This window comes from Heterostelium album (assembly GCF_000004825.1).
Source record: "Heterostelium album PN500 unplaced genomic scaffold PPL_scaffold3, whole genome shotgun sequence".
NCBI lineage: Eukaryota > Evosea > Eumycetozoa > Acytosteliales > Acytosteliaceae > Heterostelium > Heterostelium album.
The window spans coordinates 231,213-255,064 of NW_008805065.1; the positions used below are offsets into that span (position 1 = coordinate 231,213).

Below are 23,852 nucleotides of genomic sequence, written 5' to 3' on the forward strand. Positions count from 1 at the left end.
CAAATGTATTCATTATTAAATTACACCAATTATTTTTCTTTTGCAATTTACAAAGGGGCTAATCATATTTGGAAGTTATCATTGAAATGAGTTAAATAAATTAAAATAACAACAAAAATGAAAAAGTATTTAAAGGACAACTTCAAGTTCAATTAAAACAAAACAAATTGAACAAGGTCTTTAAATTTAAAATTTTTGTAAACAAATAATCAACTCTTTCAAAATGCTTATTATCCCATACATCGATGTCTCTATAAATGCCGATTGGAGTGATTGGCAGCACTATCCAAATGGTCGTCCAAATCCAATGTTTGTATTTTATTACTATTTTTTTAATAGAGATAAATAATTAAAAATAGGCTTTACCAAAATAAAAAAAACATACTATATAGTTACTCTCAACAAGTTATTAACTATGGTTTGGATGGAGTTATCATGGGATTCATTACTCTTTCCTCTGCTGGTACAGCATGCTGGGCAGCTCAACCAACTATGCCATGGGATTGGGCTTTGCCAATGGCTGATGACTTGAAAAAAGCAGGAAAAAAAGTAGTTGTATCTTTTGGTGGTGCTTCCAATTCCGACATTTCTAAAAGCTTTACAGTTGACGAGTTAGTGGCTACCTATAATCAAGTGATTAAAGGTTACAATGCTTACCAATTGGATTTCGATTTGGAGAATGGTCTCTACAATATCGATAATATTTGTGCTGCTTTGAAGCAGATCGCCGCAACCAATCCATCAGTCCTCCTTAGCTTTACACTTCCAACTTTGCCAACTGGACTTGTAGCTGAAGGTATGAATATTATCACCAAAGCTAAAGCAGCTGGTTTAACATTCATAGTTAATGGTATGGCCATGGACTACTATATGGAAGAATTCAAAGACAAGATGGGTGAAGCTGCTGTCCAGGCATGTACCAGTATCAAGAATCAATTAAAGACAGTTGATAGCTCACTCTCTGATGCTCAAGCATTTTCAAGATGTGGAGTTACACCAATGATAGGTAAGCAATTAGTATACAAGTTAAAAATGTTTACAATTAATTAATTAAATCTTAAAATAGGGCTTAACGACGATTTGAGCATGTTCACCCTTCCTGATGCTACCATGGTTGGTACATTTGGAAAACAAAACAACATTTCATTCTGTTCTTTCTGGAGTCTCAACAGAGATAACCCCTCTTCATTCACCTATGTCGACTTGACCTCATCTTCAAACCCAGCTCAAAAGGCATCCGGAGATTATTCAAAGGCTTTCGTCAATGCTCCAAAGTAGGTTAAGGTTTTGAAAAATCAACTTCTAATCCATAAAAATTAAGTTCTATTCAATTAACTCATAACTAAATAAAACTGTTCATCCTTTTTGTTTCATACATGTTTTAACCTCACTCTAGAGACAAATAATAGGGTCGTAATATTTTAAAAGTAAATTAGTGAGGAAAACAAAAAAAGTGAGATTGAGAACAGATCTCTCTTCACTTATTTTTGGATAAAATAAAGTTGGCGACTGAAGAAGACTATTTTCTTTATGTCTAGTCAGGTGTGGAGTTAATCATATCATATGATTTTTAAATGAAAGATATTTATTTTTTAAAAAATTTTGATTCAAAATAATTATTGTTTGAATGAAACATTATACATTCTTACTATTCTGATATTTTCTTTCATTTTTAAGAGAATAATCTTTGTTTATTAACTATCTATATCTAAATAACAATAATAATAAATGCTCATCATGTTATTGAGATCATCAATACTTTATTATTGGTGACCAAAACTAAGTACTTATAATAAACATCATCTCCAAATGATTTATTCTCATTAAAAACAGAAAAATATTTAACCAATAAAAAAAAGATTTAACTCTTTTATCTTATTTTATTTATTTTTTAAGAATATTCGTTTATATTTTAAAAAAAAAAACAAACTCTATTCAGTCATTTGTTAATGATGAATAAAGAATAACCACCCCTAATTTTCAGATAAAGAGGAGAATCTCTATAATAGATTGAACTCAAAACCCAATCTATTTGTCATATTTGTTTTAGATTATCCATAAACATCATTGAAAATTGACAAATGTCAATTAAAAAATAACATTTCAAAACAGAATAAAAACAATTTTCAAAATGTATCTCTACATATTTTAAATATTTATTTTTTCAGGCAATCAATCAATATCTATAAATAACAATGTATACACAGTTGTGAAGATCATAACATTAGCAATCATGATTCACAAGAAATGTTTCTCGGACTCCAAATTTGCTCCACTATTCAACTACAAAAAAAACACCTCTTTATTTATCCAAGATAAATGAATATCTGGCTTTCAAAACTATCCTCTATGAAACCATCGGATTTGGAGTAGAATAATCTTTATCAAGTACCCTCTTTTTCGAAGTCATAGGAGTAGTGGAGTCAAGACAAATATTTTCTTTAAATTAATTTTAATATTCTTTGGTTTTTTATATCCTAGGAGCTGTCTTCAATCCAATTTTTTTTACTATCAAAAAATACTGTTTTTTAAAATTGATTAAGATATATAAAAGAATAGTAGAAGAGTTGATCCTGTTCCGAAAAATATCAATGATAGATATGAGGTGTTCACCTATAAGAGTCAGTCGATTAGAAAGAAACTTCTTAAGAAGACCTTTGATATCACTTGTACCATAGATCATTACTCATCCTATAGATCTAATATTATAATTATATGGTTGAGTCTTAATCAAAACTAAACATTTTTTTTGTGATTTTTAATTTCCAAAAACGAACGAATTTTCAAAATCTGAATAAATTTAAAAAAAAATATTATTTAATTAAGATATGAATATACTTTCAAATGATATATATAGCTATATTATAAATATACTATGGAATAGTTGCAATAGAAATGATAGGAAATGGTTAATTTCATTGGATTTAGTTTGTTGGCATTTTCATCATCAGATCAAATCATATAACAATCAATTTAGTATCTCCTACAGCAGTGCAAAGTTTGAGCTAAAGCAGTATCTTCAATATCATTATATGAATAAATATTGTTCTATATCAGATCAACCAGTTTCTTTTGTGGTTAGGAATTGTAGAGGTTTGAGAGCACCTCTTAATCTAGTAGACAAGTTCAAACAGTTCACGGCTCATCTCTCTCACTATCAAGGTGGAAGTTATTGTTTACAACAGATTATCGGTGACAAAACAATCAGCTCTATCAAATCAATTGATTTGATCATTGAGAAATCGGATGATCTAGATGAAGAGCAAACAGAGAATCAACAAATCGATGGTGGAGCAGACAATGGCCAAGACGATGATGAAATACAATACATGTCATTCTTGATAAAGAGCTCAATTAAGAAACAGAATCAAATGTTTGGTGATGATAACAACAACAATAACAATAACAATAACAATAACAATAACAATAACAATAACAATAGCAACGAAGAAATCAATGCAGATTTGGGTGCACAATATGAGCGATATCATTATAACAAAGATGACGATTCAGATAGATTTGAAGATTGGAAACATCTGGTGGATACTCTTGAATTGCTATGTGTTCATGCCAATCAAAGTAAACTGGAGAATCTAAGCATTGCAATAGAGATTGGTCAGTTCGATCACTACAACAAGTACGAATTGATATTGGTTCATCTATTTTCATCTGGTTTCTCAGAGTTAAAGTCTTTGACTCTTGGTGGTGCCGGCGGTGGTGAAAACTTTACAACCTGTTTTGTTGTCTATCCAGAAGTTCTTTTCCCTGGTCTAGCTAGGCTAACCAAGTTGCAATCATTGGAACTACGATTTGACATGGCTGGACTACAATATGAATCAGAGTCGTTCTTTACTGAACTCCAAAACTATCTTACCAGTCAAGATTGTAAACTGTCATCACTCTCAATGGATTATCCAATTAGAAGCGATCAAGATAAGCAATTCCTCAGTTTTCTACTCAGCGAAGAATGCAGACTATCCACGATCGACTTTATTTGGATATCACTAAGTGCCTGCTTGCCAATAAATAACAGCAATAATAATTTGGTTTTTAAAACCATTAGAGTGTCAATTAAATCTAAAAATGAAGAAACATTACCAGCCGAATTGGACAGTCAGGTCTATCAGTCACTCGGTTCAATTGAAAATCTTCAACTCTGGTGTCACTCAACTAACTATACTCCATTACTAAATATCCTTTCCTTCAACTCTGCTTCAACAACTCTAGTTAAATCGCTATTCATTAAGATAATGGATGAAATCGATAAACAAACAGTTGAGGCAATAATCATTGCCATAAAGAATCATTTCAGCCACCTGACACAACTCACACTTGACTTGTCAGATGGTTTTCTCACAGACTCACACATTCACCAAACGATGCTAAGGAAACAATTAAATCTTTTTATTGCAGACCACCCCACCATCAAAAAGTCATCCATTTTGGGTTTAGAAATTTTTGAATGAAAAAAAAATAAAAATGTTGAAAATCAGTTTTGCAATAAAAAAATAAAAATCCAACTTGAAAATGGGTTGGATGGCTTTTAGTTCACAATCCAATTTTGGCAAATTTCATCTAACTTTATATGAAAAAAAGAATGAAAAAATGATTTTTTTTTAATTAATTTGATTTTTTGTTGTGGTTTACCTTTCATCTTTTGGATTGCATAAATAGTGACGCTGATCAATTATTTCATTTATCTTTGTTGTATAACTTAATAATAAACTAATAAATAAATAAAATGGAAGGTGAAGACGTAACTGCTTTGGTAATTGATAACGTATGTCTCAATAACAATAATAATAATAAATCAACCATTATTTCTCAAATATTAATATTTTCAAATTCTTTTTTTTTTTCTTTTTTTTTTTTAATGAATTTCAGGGTTCTGGTATGTGTAAGGCTGGTTTCGCTGGAGATGATGCCCCACGTGCTGTATTCCCATCGATTGTCGGTCGTCCAAGACACACTGGTGTCATGGTCGGTATGGGTCAAAAGGACTCCTACGTCGGAGATGAAGCTCAATCAAAGAGAGGTATCTTGACCCTCAAGTACCCAATTGAGCACGGTATCGTCACCAACTGGGATGATATGGAGAAGATCTGGCATCACACTTTCTACAACGAACTCCGTGTTGCCCCAGAGGAACACCCAGTTCTCTTGACTGAGGCCCCACTCAACCCAAAGGCCAATCGTGAGAAGATGACTCAAATTATGTTCGAGACCTTCAACACCCCAGCCATGTACGTTGCTATCCAAGCCGTCCTTTCCCTCTATGCCTCTGGTCGTACCACCGGTATCGTTATGGACTCTGGTGATGGTGTCTCCCACACTGTTCCAATCTACGAAGGTTATGCCCTCCCACACGCTATCCTCCGTCTCGATCTCGCTGGTCGTGATCTCACTGACTACATGATGAAGATCTTGACTGAGCGTGGTTACTCATTCACCACCACCGCCGAACGTGAAATCGTTCGTGACATCAAGGAGAAGCTCGCCTACGTTGCCCTTGACTTCGAAAACGAAATGCAAACTGCTGCCTCATCCTCAGCCCTCGAGAAATCATACGAATTGCCAGACGGTCAAGTCATTACCATCGGTAACGAACGTTTCCGTTGCCCAGAGGCTCTCTTCCAACCATCCTTCTTGGGTATGGAATCTGCTGGTATCCACGAAACCACCTACAACTCCATCATGAAGTGTGATGTTGATATCCGTAAGGACTTGTACGGTAACGTCGTCCTCTCTGGTGGTACCACTATGTTCCCAGGTATTGCTGACCGTATGCAAAAGGAATTGACCGCTTTGGCCCCATCCACCATGAAGATTAAGATCATCGCCCCACCAGAACGTAAATACTCTGTCTGGATTGGTGGTTCCATCTTGGCCTCCCTCTCCACTTTCCAACAAATGTGGATCTCCAAGGAAGAATACGACGAGTCTGGTCCATCCATCGTCCACAGAAAGTGCTTCTAAGACGCTCTTTGTAATATATTTTAATTTATTATTAATATATCAATAAATGAATCAAAAAGTCATCTGTTGGATTTTATCCAGTTGGCTTTATTTGTAAACTAAAAAAATCAAAAAAAAAAAACACAATACATATTATTTGATCAATTTTGCTCTTTTTGCAAACAATACATTGTTGTTTTTTGTTTATTCATGTTTTAAAATAAAGAATCAATATGTTTAAATTAATAGATCTTGATTCTTTTATCCAGTTGGCTTTATTTGTGAACAAAACAAATTACAAGACAAAAAAAAATTTTCGCTATCAACATCAAAATCAAAACGTCTTCTGTCTATTGCCCACCAGTTTTACTTCTCAAATAAAACAATATAACAGAGAGTTATATAAATCTTTGCTTGAGTATACTCAAGATGTTTAAATGAATTTTTATAAAAATCCAATGAATCATTTAGTTTAAAAACTTAACTAAAAACACAAAGAAAAACATAAGATTAACTGTAGAGAGTTGTTTTAATAAAATTATATATTATTTTTTTTATTTTACAAAAATATTTTTTAAAAAATATATTATTATTATGGTAGGAAAGTTCTTAATACTCCAGTGAAATGCAATGCACTGCCAACGAGAACCAATAAAGTCAAGATATATGGTGACCAACTTCCAGATGAGGTTGATATCTCTTCGAATTTCTTTACTTTGAGTGCTTCAATAGAGAGTTCACCCTGAAGGTTGGAAATGACACTTTGTGTTCTCTGTAGCAATGCCGATGCGATATCGAGTTTCTTTTGTAGTATTTCCAGTCGATCCGTTCCAATATTTCCATTCGCTATGACAACATCGCCTCTCTCTGGAGACTTGCCCTCTATCAATGAATTCAGTTTGCTATCAAGCAAAACGACAGAGTCTGAGAATTTATATAGCTCTTGATTTAACCATTGATTGGTTCTAGATGTTGAATATACATTGATGACAAGTCCAATAAATAGTATAGATATTAGCGCAACCACCAATAGGGAAATCTGTTTCTCTGTCGATGAAAGATTCTTCCAGAGTGTTGTGAGTGAAAGGTTCGTTGGAACTGAAGTGTGAGTTGAGGTGGTTTCGTTTTCCTTTGGTTGGTTGCTAGTGGTTGCTTCTTGGTTTGTTTGAGTGCTGACGTTTTCTTGTGTAGTGGGGGTGGTGGAGGTGGAAGTGGTGGAGGTGGTTGTGGTCGGTTGTGGTACGGTTTGTTCGGTGACTGTTGTTGCGCTTGAGGTGGTTGGATCTGGAATTGCTGATTTGGCTTGTTTTAGTTTGTTATATGTGTAGGCTTCGATTTGGTTTCTCACCATTGAGAACCAGAGCACAAAGTAATCTTTGTTTCCTTGGTAGGCAGACTTTTGAATCATTGATGCAATACCCCAGAGAGTTTTGGTGAACTTGATCTTTGATGACAACTTTACGGTGCAACCGTTTCCTCCGTCGTCAGAGGCGATGGAAAATAGATTTTCAACCGAGAACGAGTCACCGTATGGCACGTCTTTAGAGACGGAGCTGCACTGCAAAAGCAACTCGTCTTTGTTTCTCAATCTACAACGTTGAGTCTGGTAGACTCTTGTAGATTTTGGTCCAATCTTGAAGCTGATGGCCGTTCTAAAGTCCATTGTTCTGGTGGTACAACACGAACCATTCTTCCATTCATTGACCGATTGCTCTGTGTATCCATGAGTGGTGTTGACCAACGCCCAAAAGTCTGTTCTAATAATAACATTGTAGAACTCTTCAACACTGATCGGATACTTTTCGGTTGCCCATGGAGCTTCTTCAAATTCACTGGATACGATATGCTCGCATTTATCTTTGATTGGTATCGATTTAAATTGAAGTGTATTCGAAACTGCAACTGATGCTGGTGATGGTGAAGATGTTGCACCAGTTGAGGCTGTGCTAGTTGTGCTTGAAACACCATTGCTTGGTGTAGAGATGAGTGAAGATGTAGGAAATAGTATGTCTGAGTGGTGATGGTGCTGCGCTATTTTGTTGTTGTTGTTGTTGTTGTTGCTGTGTTGGTAATGAATCAACAGTGTTCTTTCTTTTCTGTATTGGTGATGATTTTGATGTTTGTTGTTGTGGTGGTTGTTGCTGTTGTTGTTGTTGTTGAGTGGCGGTGGTTGTTTGTTGAGATGTTGTTTGTTTGTTAGGTGTCGACGATGATAAAGATTCATTCAAGTTCAATTGTGAATCAGCTTTCTTTGGTGTTGATGGTAATGATGAACTTGATTGTGTTGTTGGTGTGGTGTTGCTAGTGGTATTGCTATTGCTTGTGGTAGTTGAGGTTGAGGTTGATGTTGTTGTCGGTGTAGATTCTTCATTGGGTTGATTACCAACCACCAAATTCTCATCGAGTTCAACCGGTGTCTGACCATTGCTCTGACTGTCACCATTCGATTGCTCCTTTGAACTATCGATGGTAGAGTTTAACATCTTTATCGAAGGAGACTGTGACTTTGGTGGTGAATTTGATCCAGAGCTGTTTGTCTGTGAGGTAGACTCTGAGTTGTTCGCACTCTGAGTCAAAGGTTCTGGAAATTGAGAGGTAGACGACGATAAGCTTGAACTAGTTGGTACAAAACTAGAGACTGTTGGTGTATCTTGGAATGGTTCATGTTCTTGTTCGTCATCCGATGATTTGATTGCTGATGTCGCTGTTTTCTCATCATATATAATACCATTCATTGCATCTTCAAAGATCTTGGTTCTTGTACCACCACCCTGTTGAAACAATGTTTGAAGTGTTGCAAATGCTAAATCTCTTGATAAAAATGCTGAAAAGAAATACTATAAATATCAACAACAACAACAGTAAAGATGAGATGATTAGTAATCAATCATTTAAAGATAATATGTTTGTTTTGATTCAATCAAACTTACTTTTTGAGTTGAAGTGCATACTTCAATTGCATTGGGGAATAAATAAACAGAGTATTTCTTTGAGATGTTTGTAATATCTTTGATTGGAATGATGATCTGTGTCGATCCTAGTTTTGGTGCATAGGAAACATGTTGTTGTGAAATATATAATCTTCCAATGGAGACTGATCCACCATCGGTATAACTACAGCTGTATTCTATAGTATTGTTGTTGTTATTCAAAAGTTAATTGATTATTGTCCTTTCAGAGCAGATAAGATCTGCTATTCTTTGTTTATTATCTCTTTTCTTTTTTTATTTATCTATTTACCTTCAATTAACTTTTCATCGTTTGGTATCGATTGGAATATCTGATGAAAAGAGTTTTCATCTTTGACGGCTACTGTCATGATTTTCTGTATGATCGAATTGGTTCCCGGTATATAGGTTAAAAAAGATGGATCCTCTCTCTTTTGACCGCCGTTGGTATATGGCGAATGAAGATAAATGATTGCAAGTTAAAGTCCGCTGTAAAATCTATGAATATATAATAGAGGTTCAGTGACTGTATTATCCCTCTACTACTTGTTTTTCTTTTTTAAAAAATTTAACTAATTTACTATCTAAACGAATAAAGAATTAACAGATAGATAAGAAAAATTAGTAAATTATTATTTGTTTTTTAAAAAAAAGAAAAAGTAAACTAAACTATTTATATCAGAATCATATAAATAAATTTAATAAAACAACAATTGAGATTGTTGATGTTGTGTTGTTGTTTCTTTCAACAACAATAGAAATAAATAAAATAAAACACCTTTGAAAAAAAGAGATAGGAGAATTAAACAACAACATCAATTTAAATATTCAGTACTACACACCACCACCAAATTTAAATGATAGTACTATTTGTAAATTTTTGAAATTGATGAGAAGCAAACAACATCATGATTCAAGAAAAAAAAGAAAAATACAATAAACAGTCACCAATTCAGTCGGTCAGGACAAGATTAATCTTATTTTTATGAATATTATTGAAAGCAGTATTGTTGGTAGGTGTCAGAAAGAGTGAATGTAGTGAAAATACGCAATTTATCGTCTAGTTAGGTGGAGCAGCACTGCTTTTTAGATAGATAGTGGTACTAACTATAGAAAAAAAAAAAAATTAATAAAAAAAATATTGCATTCTATCTAATATGTGAACTCTAATTGTTTATGTCTAGAATGTGTGTGTGGTATATTATTATGTGCGTGTGATGTGGGTTTAATAGATTTGAATATGCAAACGAGCATTTTCTATTGGTGAACATTAGATTAACTTTGCTTTGTGTGGTATATTATTATTATTATTCATATAGTATATGTATATTGTATTGTAAATTAAACTATTGCTCTTATAAAATAATTATATAAACAAAATAATATTTTTAAAAGAGAAATAGATATTGTTTTTTTAGTTTTAAAGATATTTACTTAATAGTAGTATTTAAAATACTGTTTTGTTTGTTTTTTTTTGGTTATTATTATATTATTTATAACTTAGGAATAATTCTCTTCTTGCATTAATTATGATTGAATAAATTATAATACAGCTTTGTTAATTAAATATACGTTGACTTTTTTGTTATTTTTTATTTTAAATATTTTTTGTGAAGTTGACAATTTGAATTTAAAATTGTGAGGTTGACTGAAATACCAGGGTCTCTTTCAGATTTTTTTTTTTATATTTTAAAACATGAGAGGAACTTAAAAAAAATTTAAAAAAAATCCCCAATAATTAAAATATTTAGATTTTTAATTATACAAATTGAACACACTTACATTTTGATTATAAATAGTTAAATTAATTAATATCTTTTTAAGAAAGAAAAAAAAAAAGAAATTTGACTTAATAAAGAGTAAAGTAAATATATTCAGTGTGTTTTAACAAATATAAATAATAAATATTCTTAATTGAATTATTTCGATGTTGATTTTGAGCAAAAGAATAGAAGACTTCTTTTTTGCGAACAAATTATTATTATTTAAAAAAAAAAATTTTTTAAAAAACTTAATTTAAGAAAATTTTTTAAAAAACCACCAAAACATCATCTGAAATTTTGTATATGATGATGAATGTTTTTATTTGATGACGAATCCAAAAGCAAAAATTCCAAATTTGATTAATTTTTTTTAGTAACGACCAACTTCTTTCATACCCATTAATTAGTGGCACTAAAATTTAATTAAATGATTGTCATGAATGACTCAATGCCTGGCGATCATTTGTTGTTCTCAAAAATCAATAAACCTAAGATCTGATTTTTGTTTGATTAAATTTACTTAAATTGAACAAAACAAATGAATATTTCTTTGATTTTTAATTTAGCTAAAGATATTTTCAAAATAACCTTGTTTCTTTTTTTTTTTGTTTGAAAAACATTGAGAGAATAAGATCAGAAGAAAGATAACTATGATCTGATAATTATCTATTTTTTTTTTTTTTTTTTGATTTTAAAAAATGAACAATTGTGATAAAGTTAAGAAAGGAAAAAAAAAGATATTTATATGTACTTTTATATTATATGTTTGTTTTAAAAGTTATTGTTCAGACTTGGTTGATTCACGCAGGGCTGGGTTGTTATCAAGTTTTTCTAAAATTATTCTAGATGATTTTTCAAAAGCCTATATATTACAAGTAATGACAATGATAGTGAAAGATTATTAATAATTTGAAATCAATTTGATTAGAGAGGAATCGAATGTATGTATAATAACTTACTTCATTTACATTGGTACCAGTTTTAGCACTGGCTTCAAAAAACAAAAGACCGTGTTCCTCTGCGAATGACTGTGCCTCTGCAGTGGAGACTTGACGTGCACTCTCGAGGTCACTCTTGTTACCGATGAGAGTGATGGTGATGTCACCGGTTGAATATTTTCTACAATCGCTGAGCCACGATGTCAAACTGTCGAATGTCTCACGTCTGGTGATGTCATAGACAATCATAGCACCGACAGCACCTCTATAATAGGCTCTGGTGATACTTCTAAACTTCTCTTGACCTGCAGTGTCCCATACCTGTATCTTTAGCTGTTTATTATCGATGTCAATGATTCGCGATCCAAACTCAACACCAATGGTAAACTCTGAATTCGGTGAAAATCTTCTATCAACAAATTGCAATGTTAAATTACTCTTTCCAACCGCTAAAAAAGATTAATTAATAGATAGAGTTGAGGTGTAAGTAAATAGATCGGTTTTCGAATATAATTATAATAGACAGTTCAATTATTGTAAAATTTACCAGAATCTCCGACCATAATATATTTTAGGAAATGTGTATAGTTAACCTTTCTTTCATATACATATTGATTTTTATTTTCTCCACCTCCACAACAAGACATGTTTGTTTTCTAATGTGTTTTCTAAAATCTATCGAATATAATTATACAATGATGAAGCTGTTTGTTGTTTCTTTTGTCGTAGTAGCGCGATCTTATTTGTTTTATTTAGATTTGCAAATGTTCTCTATTGATGAAAAAAATTAAAAAAAAAATATTAATTTACTTTTGTTGTTGATTTTTTAAAATAAATTAAAGAAAATTGCAAAAAAAAGAAAAAAGAAAAAAAGTAGCAAGAGAAAATTCAAGTTGAAACAAATCAAGAAATGAAAATGAATGAATGCGATATTACATAATGAATGTATAATACAAATTGAATTGGATTGAATAATATTAAAAAAACTATTAATACTATTTTTGTTTTTTAGATTCTATCTATCTAATTTTAAAATAAAAACAAACTAAACTAAATAAAAGAAATAGAATAGTAGAATGGATTTTTGGTTTGATTTGTTATGTTTGTTGTTGTTGTGTGAAAAGCTATCAATAACAACAAATTGACTATTATTTTTATTGTTTGATTGTTTGTGGTCGTGTTTGGATTTGTCGTTAAAGTGGTTATGATTTGGATGTGATGAGAAAAGTGGGTGTGATTGCTGAAAGTATAGGGTGTAATAAACAACGATAATCTACAGGATTTATCCTTTTAAAAAATTGTTTTATTTTTGATTCGAACTTTTAAAAGTCATTCATTATTTATTCATTGACAATTTTTATCGTTTTGTTACTACTACACTACATATGATATAAAAAACTAACAACCCAAACCAACAATCTTTTATCAATCTATTAACTTTTTAATTAATTAAAGTTATTTTAGAGAGAATAGTTATCGATATTTTTTAAGTAGTTTATAATATATATACATATATTGTATAACTATCTTTATTTTATTCTATCTCAATTTTTATTTTATTTAATAAGATACTCTAAAGATTACAGATTTGGGGTGGGAGTAATAATAATAAGAAGCGTTGACAATAAAAAACACAATGACAATTATAGAAATATCAAAAGGGTTTGAGATGTATCAATAACATTGTGTTATGCATACTTTATTGCTGATGTTTTGAAAACTATGTTTACACTATATATATTTATAATTTAAAAAAAAAACTAATACTGTTATTATATTTATCTTTTGCTCTGTTTTGTTTTTTTTTGTTTTTTGTTTTTTTTTTTTCGATTTTTGAATTATTAATTTTTTTGAACAGATGAATCTGTGTGGTAATAAAGACAACAACCAAAACAACTTTCTTTGAAAGTTATTACTTTAATTTGAAATATAACTTTAATTGTTTTCTCAATTTTGTACTACCTTGCATGACTATATATATATATATACTTTATTTTTTGAGAAAAGAATTCTCATATTTTATTTATTTATTTTTATCTTTTTACTTTTTTTTTTTTTTAAATTTCAATTAAATTTGTTATTTATTCATATACATAGGCGTTATTTTATTTGTAAAAATGATATAAATATTATAACTCTTCTCTTCTCCTAAGGGTATAAAATAAAATCAAAATTAATAAAAAAATTAAAAAAAAAATTAAAAAAAAAAGTCGACTGAGTGATAATTATGATTATGAAAATCGAGAATTTCTTTTAAACATTATCAATTATTGAGATCAATAATTGAAGTAGATCAGATTAGAATGTCAAATTTGTTTTCAGCATTAATCAGAAGAACTGTATTACCATTTCAACAGCAATGTAGTGGTGCATTCCTTACCACTATGAGAGCTGAACCAAAGAAAGGTGCTCCAGCTGGAAAGGGTGCCGTCAAAAAGAAGGCTGGTGGTGCTCCAAAGAAGAAGAAGAATGGTAATCAATCATAATCATAATAATAATCAATAGAGGAAAATAGACAGTAGTAGTAGCAATAGTATAAATAGTAACGACAGACAACGACAACAACAGCAACAACAAACCAAGCATATTGTTGTTGGAAGATAGATTAGATATCTTTTTTGAGATGCTATCTATATTTATAAATACAACTATAGCATAGAAAATACCTTTTAACAATTCACGAGGACAGACTATAGTTGATTTTTAATGAATATACAAGATTAATTCATAGAATAGAATAGTAATGACAGGAATAACAATAATAATAGTTTTTTTTAGTTTAGAATGATGATAATGAAGATCTTTAATTGCTAATACTTTAAAAATGATTATTATTATTATAATTATAGATAGAGGAAACACACCATTACAATTAGAAAAGGTAGCACCACAATTGTTTACAACCAAATTACCACAAAACGATTCAGACTACCCAGATTGGTTATACGAAATCGAAGAACAATTACCAAGAGATCAACCAGTAAAGATTTTGACACCTGCCGATGGTGGTCGTTATTTTAAACAACAAAATAGAAAGAAAATTAAGTTACACAATGAAATCATGTTGGCAACCAAAGGAAAAGGTCTATAAAATAAATAGTGATAACATAACATAACATAATAATAAAACATATATAAAATATACAATATTAATTTAAAGTTAAATATCTTATTAACAATTAATCCTTTTATAATATATTAATCTTTACTGTGGATTTTGTTATGTTTTGTTTTGTTTTTTTTTTATTTAAACTGTTTTAAAATAATAATAATGTTTACATATTTGCTTCTTCTAAAGCTTGCTTGGCCAAAGTTTCAGCCTCGTCCTTCAATGGTGCTGGTACCATTTGATGAACATTGTTTGATTCAGTAGAGATCCAACTCAACTCCAATTCGAAATCTTTATCCTTTACTTCATCATGTACAGAGTAAATACTAAAAAGAACAATAATTACAATCGAATCAAATTTTATATTAGTATACAAATCTAGATGTTATTTAATCATCATCATCATCATCATGATTGTTATTATTATTCATACATTTTAGAAACCAACTTGATTGCCTCACGGCATGTAATATCGGCAAACTTTACTTTTTCTAATTCATTCTTTGCTGCTTGTTTACCTTTACCCATAGCAGTACCGAAATATCCCTGCAATTATGATCATATTATTATTATAATTTATGATGATTAATACATATAACTACAATTATGATTGTTTTTGCTTTGTAATACTTACGATACATGATCCAGATGGTTCAATTAAGAAAAGTTGTGGTCCGTATGAATCAATACCAACTACGGTGATCGAACAACCAAATGGTCTTACACTACCATACAATGTGAAAGCATGACAGAATCTGCAAATGAAAAATAGAAAATATAGTTAATAGTTAGATTATCTTTGATCTTTATTAAACCCTCTATAGTTGTGGTTGTAGTTGCGATACATACGAAGCAATACGTTGTGATAATACTTTAATTGGAATTGGTTGACCATATACCTGTTTGTATTGTTTTGCTTCATCACGAGCTCTCAAAACCAATTGTCTTGCATCAGTTAAAAATCCAGCAATACCCTATTTTTCATGAAAATATATATGTTATTAAGTTACGTTATGTTATTAATTTGATTGATCTTCATGGTTGATTGAATGATTGTGATGATGAACGTACAATTCCAACGTGTAAATCTATAGAGTGAATTCTTCTGTTTGAGGTAGATTCCAACATCTTTGATGGAATGATCTTTTCGACACCAATGACAACACCATCCTTAGCTCTAATTGCAACGACAGTACCACTGTTCTCTACTGCCTTGTTGGCATACTCTATTTGAAAGATCTTACCATCCGGTGAAAAAGTAGATACTGATAAATCATACTAAATGTATTATATTATATTAAATTAGCAAAGTAAATCATAAAACACAACATTTTTGTTTTTAATATCGCATCTAACTCTATACTTACACCTGAACCAACACTTGTCATTTTTCTTTTCTATATAAATATATATATGTAAGTAAATTAAATAATAACAAAAACAATAATAATAAGATAAAATATAATAATAATATTAAATTTATAACTTTTTTTTTAAAAAATATTTACAAAATTGATCAAAAATTTAATAAATTAAAAAAAGTTTGATGATCACCTAATTAATTTCACTTTTTTTTTAATTTTTTAATTTTTTGTTTTTTAAACTGGTTTGAAGTTCAACACAAAGAAACAAATGATAAAACACACACAAAAGCCTGAAAAAAACATAAAACAAATAAATAAAATTGAATTGAATTGAAATCGATATAATTTAAAAGAATAGAATAAATACATATGATAGTCGCCAGAGAAGAGTCGACGTCGCAAAACATTAATTTTTGTAATAAATTAAAATGATAATTCAAATTCAAATAAAATTGAAGATAAATAATGATTTAAAAGTGTAAGGGTGTTTATGTCAATAGTTTATTCTTTGGACCAGTCAGACTTGATGGAGAAACCATATTCGATGTCGAGATGTTTAGCTCCGTCGTCATCCTCGAAAGTGATCTTGGCAGTGTAGCTACCTCTGGCAAGAATACCAGATGGTGCCTCTTCCCAAACATTACGTGGAACGGTGACCTCGTGGTATGCAGCTTGTGGACCAAAACTACCCAACATATTCTTGACAGTGGCAACTGTGTTTATTAAAAAAAAAAAAAAGAAAAAAAAAAAAAAAAAGATTAATATTTTGTTTTAAAAACAAAACTGTTGTTGTAATCTCTTCACTTACCTTTAATACCCTTTCTGTAGGCTGTGTTGACATACTTGAGACCAGATACGATATCGTGTTGTACCTTGAATACGATACGGATCTTATATTTACATTCTTCCTTGAGAACGAATGGGGTGTTCTTCATCTTCTCGATACTCTCTTTGGTTTCCAAATTATAGGTGATGTTACCTCCTGGACGGTCTTCAAACATGACAATCATCTCCTGAACGACGACTCTTCTTGGGTCATCCTTTGCTGTTAGAAAAGGAAGAATAAAAATAAAAATAAAAAAAGAGAGAAATTGCGATTGATGATAAGTAATTTATCAATTTGATAAATTGTTTAGTGTTGTAGTTCTTTGTATACATACGACCAGCAACAGCACTACCCAACAATGCTTGTTTGTATTTACGGAGTGATTCATCTTCTGCATCTTGATTCATAAGCTCATCGACAGTGACCTTCTTGGATGGCTTGTATTCTGGGGCATCTACTCTTTCATCGTCAGACATGATTTATTCACTATTGTTTGTTTTTTTTTTTGTTTTTTTTTAAGTAATTTAAAACATTGATTAATTAAATTGAACATTAAACACAATATTATTATCTTTATCTTTTATTATCATGCTTGTAATATATCCAATATCTATCTATAAAAAAAACAAAAAAACATACATTTGAATTTATTACTAAAAAAACAGATATTATACAAATCTTTTATATATATATTTTGATTGATTTAAAAAATTATTATTGTACAAAATTATAAAATAACAACAAAAAGTAAAAAAGATTGTTTTTTTCACAGTGAACTTGTTTGATAGCACAACACAAAATTTCAATTAATTTAAATTTAATTATTTTTTTTTCTAAAAGTCAAAATAAAAAAATTGATTCTAATAAAAAACCACAAAAACCCAAAAACAAAATAATTTTCTTTTTGCAAAAATAAATTGAACAAAAAATCATCAAATTTATGTGTGATCCTTTTTTTTAATCACAAGCAAAGATTATTGATCTTAAAATGGACTCAACAATTATAAACCACAATGGAATTGATGATTTCTTCAACTAAATGAATTCGATGAATCAATATATTTGGTCTTTAAAAAAAAAAAAAAAAAAAAGTATATTGATTTATTTACTTATTATTACATTTCAATTATTTTTGATCCACACCAAATTCTATTGCGATCGTCTTCCATATCAAACAATTCCCATTCACAACTTGAAATGTTATATCTATGGTTGCCATAGGAATGACCTCCAACCAAATAGATGTAAGAGGATTGTATATCGTTGTTGTTGTTGTTGTTGTTGTTGACTGTGAGATAGTTCATTGATAGTACATCACCTAAAGTAATAAGAGGTTCCAATGTGGTGAATTTCTCGGTTTCAATGTTGTATCGGATGAATCGCATATCATCGGTGTGAATATAGATCGAACCATTGCCATCGGTACAGGCCGCTCTTGGTTTAGAGGTGTTCAGAACCTTTTGTATTTTGATATCGGACGATGTTTTGTTCTCTGTATCGAATTGTACGATGACATTACGATTATATGGAATCGAATAGATCATTCCTTGATGGAAGAACGATAGTATGTGTACACCAAGTAGATCGTTAGTTACAAACACATGATACTTTTCAAATTGTCGGGTGTTAATATTGAATCGATCGACTCTATTTAGGTATTTCTTTTTGGTTTCGTTGTACCCGTTGATCAAGTAGATGTAATCCTGACCGTCGTAGCACAATGATATCGATCTTCCAAGTAGTAGTCCATCGATATCTCCATTTAGATCGATTGATTTCGTAGCCAGTGAAATTCTACAGTATTTATCTTGAGTGTTCTTGGCTTTACTACCACCAAACACATAGAGATGTTCGCCAATTCGCAGGAAATTGGCAAAAGTACAATGAAGATTATAATCGATTTTAAATGATTCTTTTTCTTTAGTGTTGATATTGATGAATGTAATACCAAACTCTTTATCCGCTGCAACAATATATAGTTGTTTAGGTTGTATTACTGCTGCTGCCACTTCATTCGGTTGTTGTTTATTTATTTGTCTCAGAGGTGGCGGCACTACTACCACCTTTAATGACTGTTCAATTAAATTCTTTGAATTGTTAATTCCATCTTGATTAATAGATAGTTTATAGTCATTGCTGATTTCATTGGTCAAACTCGATGTTAAATTGAATTGCGAGTTATGTTTGATCATCAAATCGAAAAGCTCCAATTTGAAATCTCTATCGTTGATCCGTTCATTGCCATGATGATTGGGATTGTAGAATAGAGTACTATTGTTATTCTCTATGAAACTAATGATTGATTCCGTCTCTTTAATTGATTTAATTATATTTTCCAATTGATATCGATCGGTTGTATCCTCATGAATGTCACCATCACATGACATAGATGACGATGATGACGAAGAAGATGCAGCAGATTGTCCATTTTGACCATTGTGCTGAGCGGCAGTGCTAGTGATTTTCAATATATTGACCAACGATTTCAACTCTGATAACTGTGTTTCCAAATGTTGTTTGAGTTGTTCAAAGTCTGTACTGATTGTCTTTTTCAATTTGTGCTCTTGGAGTACCAGGTATTCATGGAAACCACCGAAATAACCTGATATCTCACCTTCTTGAGATTGTAATGAATGGCATCGCTCGGTTAATTCTCTCATCGTCGACCATAGCTGCGATAATCTCGATTTTATAAGACATTCCTTTGTCTGATGTTCGTTGTCATCTAATAATTTGCTATCTGCAATATCATCGATATGATCCATCGTGTGATTGGTATGACTCGATACACATCTTGAACATATTGCTAAATTACATTGATAGCAAATCAATTCACAATCTCTTCTATGCTCTGCACATCTAATAGTTGGACAGTCCATATTATTATTATGATAGTTGATATGCTTTGTTAAAAGTATGTTTTTAAGTAATAATTTAGTTGTGCAAAAATAAATGTAACCTATTTGTAAAAAGATCTGATTTGATTTATGTGTGGAAATTTCCTGGAAACAAAACTCTCCCAAAGATGTGTTATAACCTTCAGTTTTAAATTCAAAGTTTAATTTAATTAAAAATGATGATTTCTTTATCAACATCGGGGTTATCATCTGATCATTTAGGATGGTTATGTTCTTGATTATGTAATAAAAATATAGTAGGTTATGATTTTAAGTTCCGAAACTTATTTCATTTGTTTATAAGTTTTTAAGATTAAGAAAAATTATTAAAATTATTAATTTGTTATTTAGTTCAATCAGTAATGACAATTGATATCACCATAAGATCTTACCCCAGAAGAAGTGATTCTGAAAATTATAGATGTTATTAAAGAAATAACTAACATCATAGATCCTATCAAAGAATATATTTTTCTCTTTAAATAATTTTTTTATGAAATTCAAAATGATTTTTTAATTTATGTAAAATCAGCCAACAAATTGTTTATTCATTATTTTTGTCAATTTATTGTTATTAAAGATGGGAGATAAAGAAAATAATAACAATAATAATAATAATAATAATAGTAGTAATAGTAATAATAGATCACCACCTACAAATAATATATCATTATATTGTAAAGATGTTAAGAAACAAAAGAGATTAGCGATGGTATGCGCCAGTAATCAGAATAGAAGTGTAGAGGCACACAATCTATTCCTATTGAAAGGTTATAGGAATATTAGATCGTTCGGTACCAGTGGTAACTGTAAGCTACCGGGACCTTCACAGGATCGTCCCAATATATTCCCGTTTGGCACACCGTATCAATCGATACACGAGAGTCTCAGACAACAGAATCAAGAGCTGTACACCCAGAACGGTATTCTCAATATGCTCGAGAGAAATCAACGAGTGAAACTAGCACCAGAGAAGTGGCAAGAAGAGCAGTTGGCTCGTTTCGATATAGTATTCACTTTTGATCAGCGTGTCTTTGATATGGTCGTCGATGACCTTACACAACGCGATATCACAGCACCTATGCAACCGGTGCACATTGTCAATCTACAAGTGAAGGACACTCACGAAGAGGCTGCTGGTGGTGCATCACATGCACTTCAACTACTCAACCTAATCGATGAAACCGAAGACAACTGGGAAGATTCAATGGATGACATATTGGAAAAGTTTTATAGAAAAACAGGTAGACAACTATTATATACATTAATGTTTTATTGATAAAGATATGTAGAGGAGATAGAGATATATAATAGTAACTAATTATTATTAATAATAATAATACAAGTTTGATAGTTAGATAGATAGCATAACAATCATAATTCACATAGATGACCAACCCTACAACTTTTCAAATGTCATCCAAACAAATTACAAATATATTATTGATAATCAATAACAATTAAATAATAAACTAAAATGATCATTATGCTATCATATAAATAAACATTATTTTTCTATGATTTATTTCTTTAATACTCTATTTTATTGTTATTATGATTGTTCTTTTGTTTTTCTTTTGCTTTTCTTTTACTTTAAAAAGATAACACTGGATCTTTGTAAATGGATGTTGGTTCACCGTGAACTCTAGTTCTATAGATACATGTATAATCATATCCGAAATTCGATAAGACCTTTAAAACTACAATTGGAAACACTTCTTCATTCTATAATTATTTGATTGGTTGTTAGTTAGCTATTTTAGTTATAATGATTTGATTTGATTAGATAGCTTACATTGATTAAAAATGTTTGAATATGTTTGTTATTCTTTTCGAATCGGAATGTACCGAGATGTGTACCGGTGTCTGTTTCGTTGCGGACACCTACGACGCTAAACTCTTGGAGTGCAGATTCAAAGTGGTAGGAGATCTTTGGATTGGGATGTTCGATTGTAATTGCTTTGACGATGATCGGTTGTGCCAACTTGATAGCGATGCTACCGTTCTGTCCTTTGAATGCCCAGCAGTCACCGAGGAGATTACGCGATTGGTCCAAGATGATCTCCGGTACGTTTGGTCGGTGATCTGAGCGGATCCATTGAGTAGCCACTCTAAGCAGTGCCGGTATAGTGATCTCTGGATAGGTCTCTGTATTTGGATGATGCACCAAGCCATACTGAATACTGGCACCACCACGTCTCAGGGCATAGTCCAACCTCGCAGTCTTATCGGAAGCATACACCTCCAGAGCATTGTCAATCAACGATTGAATCTTCTCAACCGTAATCAAACTTGATTCCAACGATTGTAACTCTGGTGAATCTTTAATCCATTGTTGAATACTATTGATCTTCAAAGATATCTCTTGTAATGATGAATCTATAAATATTAATTTATATAATAATAATAATATTATTATTATTAGTATGAATGATGATGATAAACACACCTAAACAAACAAACGACTGTTACTTACATAATTTATCTTTTTCATTTTCTTGTGATTTCTCTAATTGTGAAATGAGTTGTAATGTATGAGATTGAGTGGTAGATTCAAAGTCTTTGATGAGCGATTCGAATTTCTCTTTGCTCTGCGATTGCAGTTGTTGGATGAGAGTGTTCTTCTCGGCGATGAGTTGATCGATGAACGATTTCGTGTTGGTGCTGAGTTGTTCGCGTTCCATTCTGGCGAGTTCTTTGATTTGCTCGAGGAATTTCTCATAGACAGTGGCAGAGTCTTGTTTGTACTGGATGAACAACTCATTGATATCCTTGCCAATGGAGACACTCGATTGCAGCTTGACATCCTCTTCCAGTCGGTTGACCTTATCAAAGAGAGGAACGTGCTCCTTTTGTTTGAAATAATCGATCTTCTGTGTGATGACATCGATCAACTTTTGATTGTTACCACTAATCTCATCCATATATGCTAATTTTATCAAATCCATCTTTTCATCGATTATCTTGTTGATCTTTGCATCTATAGATATTAAATATAACAATATTAGCATTAATATATATTAACACAACTATAATATTAATTATTATTTTCAGATACATTACTATTTGAATTAAGTAATTCATGTAATATTTGTTGTAAATATTCTTTGTCGATTTTAGTTGGTGGAATGACAGTGTTGTTATTCGTGTTGATATCGAATGGTGTTGGTCTGACCAGTAAGAGATATACTGCAAACAGTGATACCAACGATACCAATGTTACCCATGATATTATTCTACATTTGTTTTCAATCTTTCCTTTTGTTTGATATGTCATCTATAAATAAATAAATAGATAAATAATAATAAGATTAGCGATGATTATGATGATGTATGTTAATAATAAATATAACAATATTAAATACTTACATCAACAGGACCTCTAAATATACTCATTATAAATACATCGAGCCATACTATTGGTAATATGACCAATCTGAGTAAATAAAGAATTGGTGCAATTGTATATTTGTAAACTATTGATCTATTATTATTGTTGCTATTTGAGTTATTATTGTTATTATGTTGTTGTTGTTTTGTTGATATTGGTTGTTTATATTTTGAATTACTGCTATTATTTAAACTATTATTGTTGTTAATATTTGATGAGGATGTTGTGTTTGTGTTTGTTGTTGTTGTTGTTGTTGTCAAAGATGATGATTCATTATAATTATCATCTGCATCGAATTGAACATTATTATTATTATTATTAGAATACAAAGTGGATGAAGTTGTTGATGATATTGGTCTTGCTCTTGTTGTTGATTGATGTAAATCATTACTGTTATTGGAATCAAAGAATCTAGATCTAGATGTTGTAGACATCGTATTGATCTGATTCATCTACATAATGACTGTTGTTATTATTATTACTTTGATTCTGATAGAGCAATGCATTGAATTTATTGGTAACTGTCGATGATGACTTCTCATCATCTGTACTTGACACCGATCCATATTTATTCACTCTAGATGTCTCTGGTATATGAATCACTCTTTTTCGATTCGGTGTTGATTTACCATAACTTGGTTGATAGTTTGAATTCATATTT

At 30.9% G+C, this 23,852-nt stretch overlaps 10 protein-coding genes across 10 annotated transcripts; 4 read left to right on the forward strand and 6 right to left on the reverse strand.

Moving 5' to 3' along the window:
• Window positions 1-223: 223 nt before the first annotated feature.
• Window positions 224-4,452, forward strand: PPL_02660 (chitinase; the record flags this gene model as incomplete). Its single annotated transcript, XM_020573639.1, has 7 exons — window positions 224-309; window positions 393-1,006; window positions 1,067-1,274; window positions 2,560-2,621; window positions 2,827-3,093; window positions 3,118-4,118; window positions 4,414-4,452. The coding sequence occupies 7 exons, from the start codon at window positions 224-226 to the stop codon at window positions 4,450-4,452; spliced, it is 2,277 nt and encodes a 758-aa protein (XP_020435711.1).
• Window positions 4,453-4,741: 289 nt separating this feature from the next.
• On the forward strand, window positions 4,742-5,976 carry PPL_02661 (actin; the record flags this gene model as incomplete). Its single annotated transcript, XM_020573640.1, has 2 exons — window positions 4,742-4,780; window positions 4,885-5,976. 2 exons carry the CDS (start codon window positions 4,742-4,744, stop codon window positions 5,974-5,976), a joined length of 1,131 nt encoding a protein of 376 aa, XP_020435712.1.
• Window positions 5,977-6,547: 571 nt separating this feature from the next.
• Window positions 6,548-9,274, reverse strand: PPL_02662 (GRAM and VASt domain-containing protein; the record flags this gene model as incomplete). Its single annotated transcript, XM_020573641.1, is given in 4 exon segments — window positions 6,548-7,901; window positions 7,921-8,792; window positions 8,886-9,075; window positions 9,207-9,274. The coding sequence occupies 4 exon segments, from the start codon at window positions 9,272-9,274 to the stop codon at window positions 6,548-6,550; spliced, it is 2,484 nt and encodes an 827-aa protein (XP_020435713.1).
• Window positions 9,275-9,989: 715 nt separating this feature from the next.
• On the reverse strand, window positions 9,990-12,251 carry rab2B (Rab family GTPase; the record flags this gene model as incomplete). The annotated part of the gene is made up of 4 exons (XM_020573642.1): window positions 9,990-10,010; window positions 10,686-10,718; window positions 11,626-12,053; window positions 12,152-12,251. The coding sequence occupies 4 exons, from the start codon at window positions 12,249-12,251 to the stop codon at window positions 9,990-9,992; spliced, it is 582 nt and encodes a 193-aa protein (XP_020435714.1).
• Window positions 12,252-13,907: 1,656 nt separating this feature from the next.
• Window positions 13,908-14,695, forward strand: PPL_02664 (uncharacterized protein; the record flags this gene model as incomplete). Its single annotated transcript, XM_020573643.1, has 2 exons — window positions 13,908-14,076; window positions 14,454-14,695. The coding sequence occupies 2 exons, from the start codon at window positions 13,908-13,910 to the stop codon at window positions 14,693-14,695; spliced, it is 411 nt and encodes a 136-aa protein (XP_020435715.1).
• A 184-nt stretch (window positions 14,696-14,879) lies between these two features.
• Window positions 14,880-16,101, reverse strand: psmA3 (proteasome subunit alpha; the record flags this gene model as incomplete). Its single annotated transcript, XM_020573644.1, has 6 exons — window positions 14,880-15,039; window positions 15,147-15,259; window positions 15,348-15,468; window positions 15,563-15,687; window positions 15,785-15,991; window positions 16,081-16,101. 6 exons carry the CDS (start codon window positions 16,099-16,101, stop codon window positions 14,880-14,882), a joined length of 747 nt encoding a protein of 248 aa, XP_020435716.1.
• Window positions 16,102-16,578: 477 nt separating this feature from the next.
• On the reverse strand, window positions 16,579-17,379 carry rdiA (Rho GDP-dissociation inhibitor; the record flags this gene model as incomplete). The annotated part of the gene is made up of 3 exons (XM_020573645.1): window positions 16,579-16,790; window positions 16,886-17,122; window positions 17,238-17,379. 3 exons carry the CDS (start codon window positions 17,377-17,379, stop codon window positions 16,579-16,581), a joined length of 591 nt encoding a protein of 196 aa, XP_020435717.1.
• A 134-nt stretch (window positions 17,380-17,513) lies between these two features.
• Window positions 17,514-19,782, reverse strand: PPL_02667 (uncharacterized protein; the record flags this gene model as incomplete). Its single annotated transcript, XM_020573646.1, has 2 exons — window positions 17,514-17,517; window positions 18,023-19,782. 2 exons carry the CDS (start codon window positions 19,780-19,782, stop codon window positions 17,514-17,516), a joined length of 1,764 nt encoding a protein of 587 aa, XP_020435718.1.
• Window positions 19,783-20,380: 598 nt separating this feature from the next.
• On the forward strand, window positions 20,381-21,079 carry PPL_02668 (uncharacterized protein; the record flags this gene model as incomplete). Its single annotated transcript, XM_020573647.1, has 1 exon — window positions 20,381-21,079. One exon carries the CDS (start codon window positions 20,381-20,383, stop codon window positions 21,077-21,079), a length of 699 nt encoding a protein of 232 aa, XP_020435719.1.
• Window positions 21,080-21,393: 314 nt separating this feature from the next.
• sun1 (SUN domain-containing protein 1) lies at window positions 21,394-23,625 on the reverse strand (the record flags this gene model as incomplete). Its single annotated transcript, XM_020573648.1, has 5 exons — window positions 21,394-21,525; window positions 21,596-22,179; window positions 22,277-22,780; window positions 22,864-23,077; window positions 23,170-23,625. The coding sequence occupies 5 exons, from the start codon at window positions 23,623-23,625 to the stop codon at window positions 21,394-21,396; spliced, it is 1,890 nt and encodes a 629-aa protein (XP_020435720.1).
• Between the last annotated feature and the right edge of the window lie 227 nt (window positions 23,626-23,852).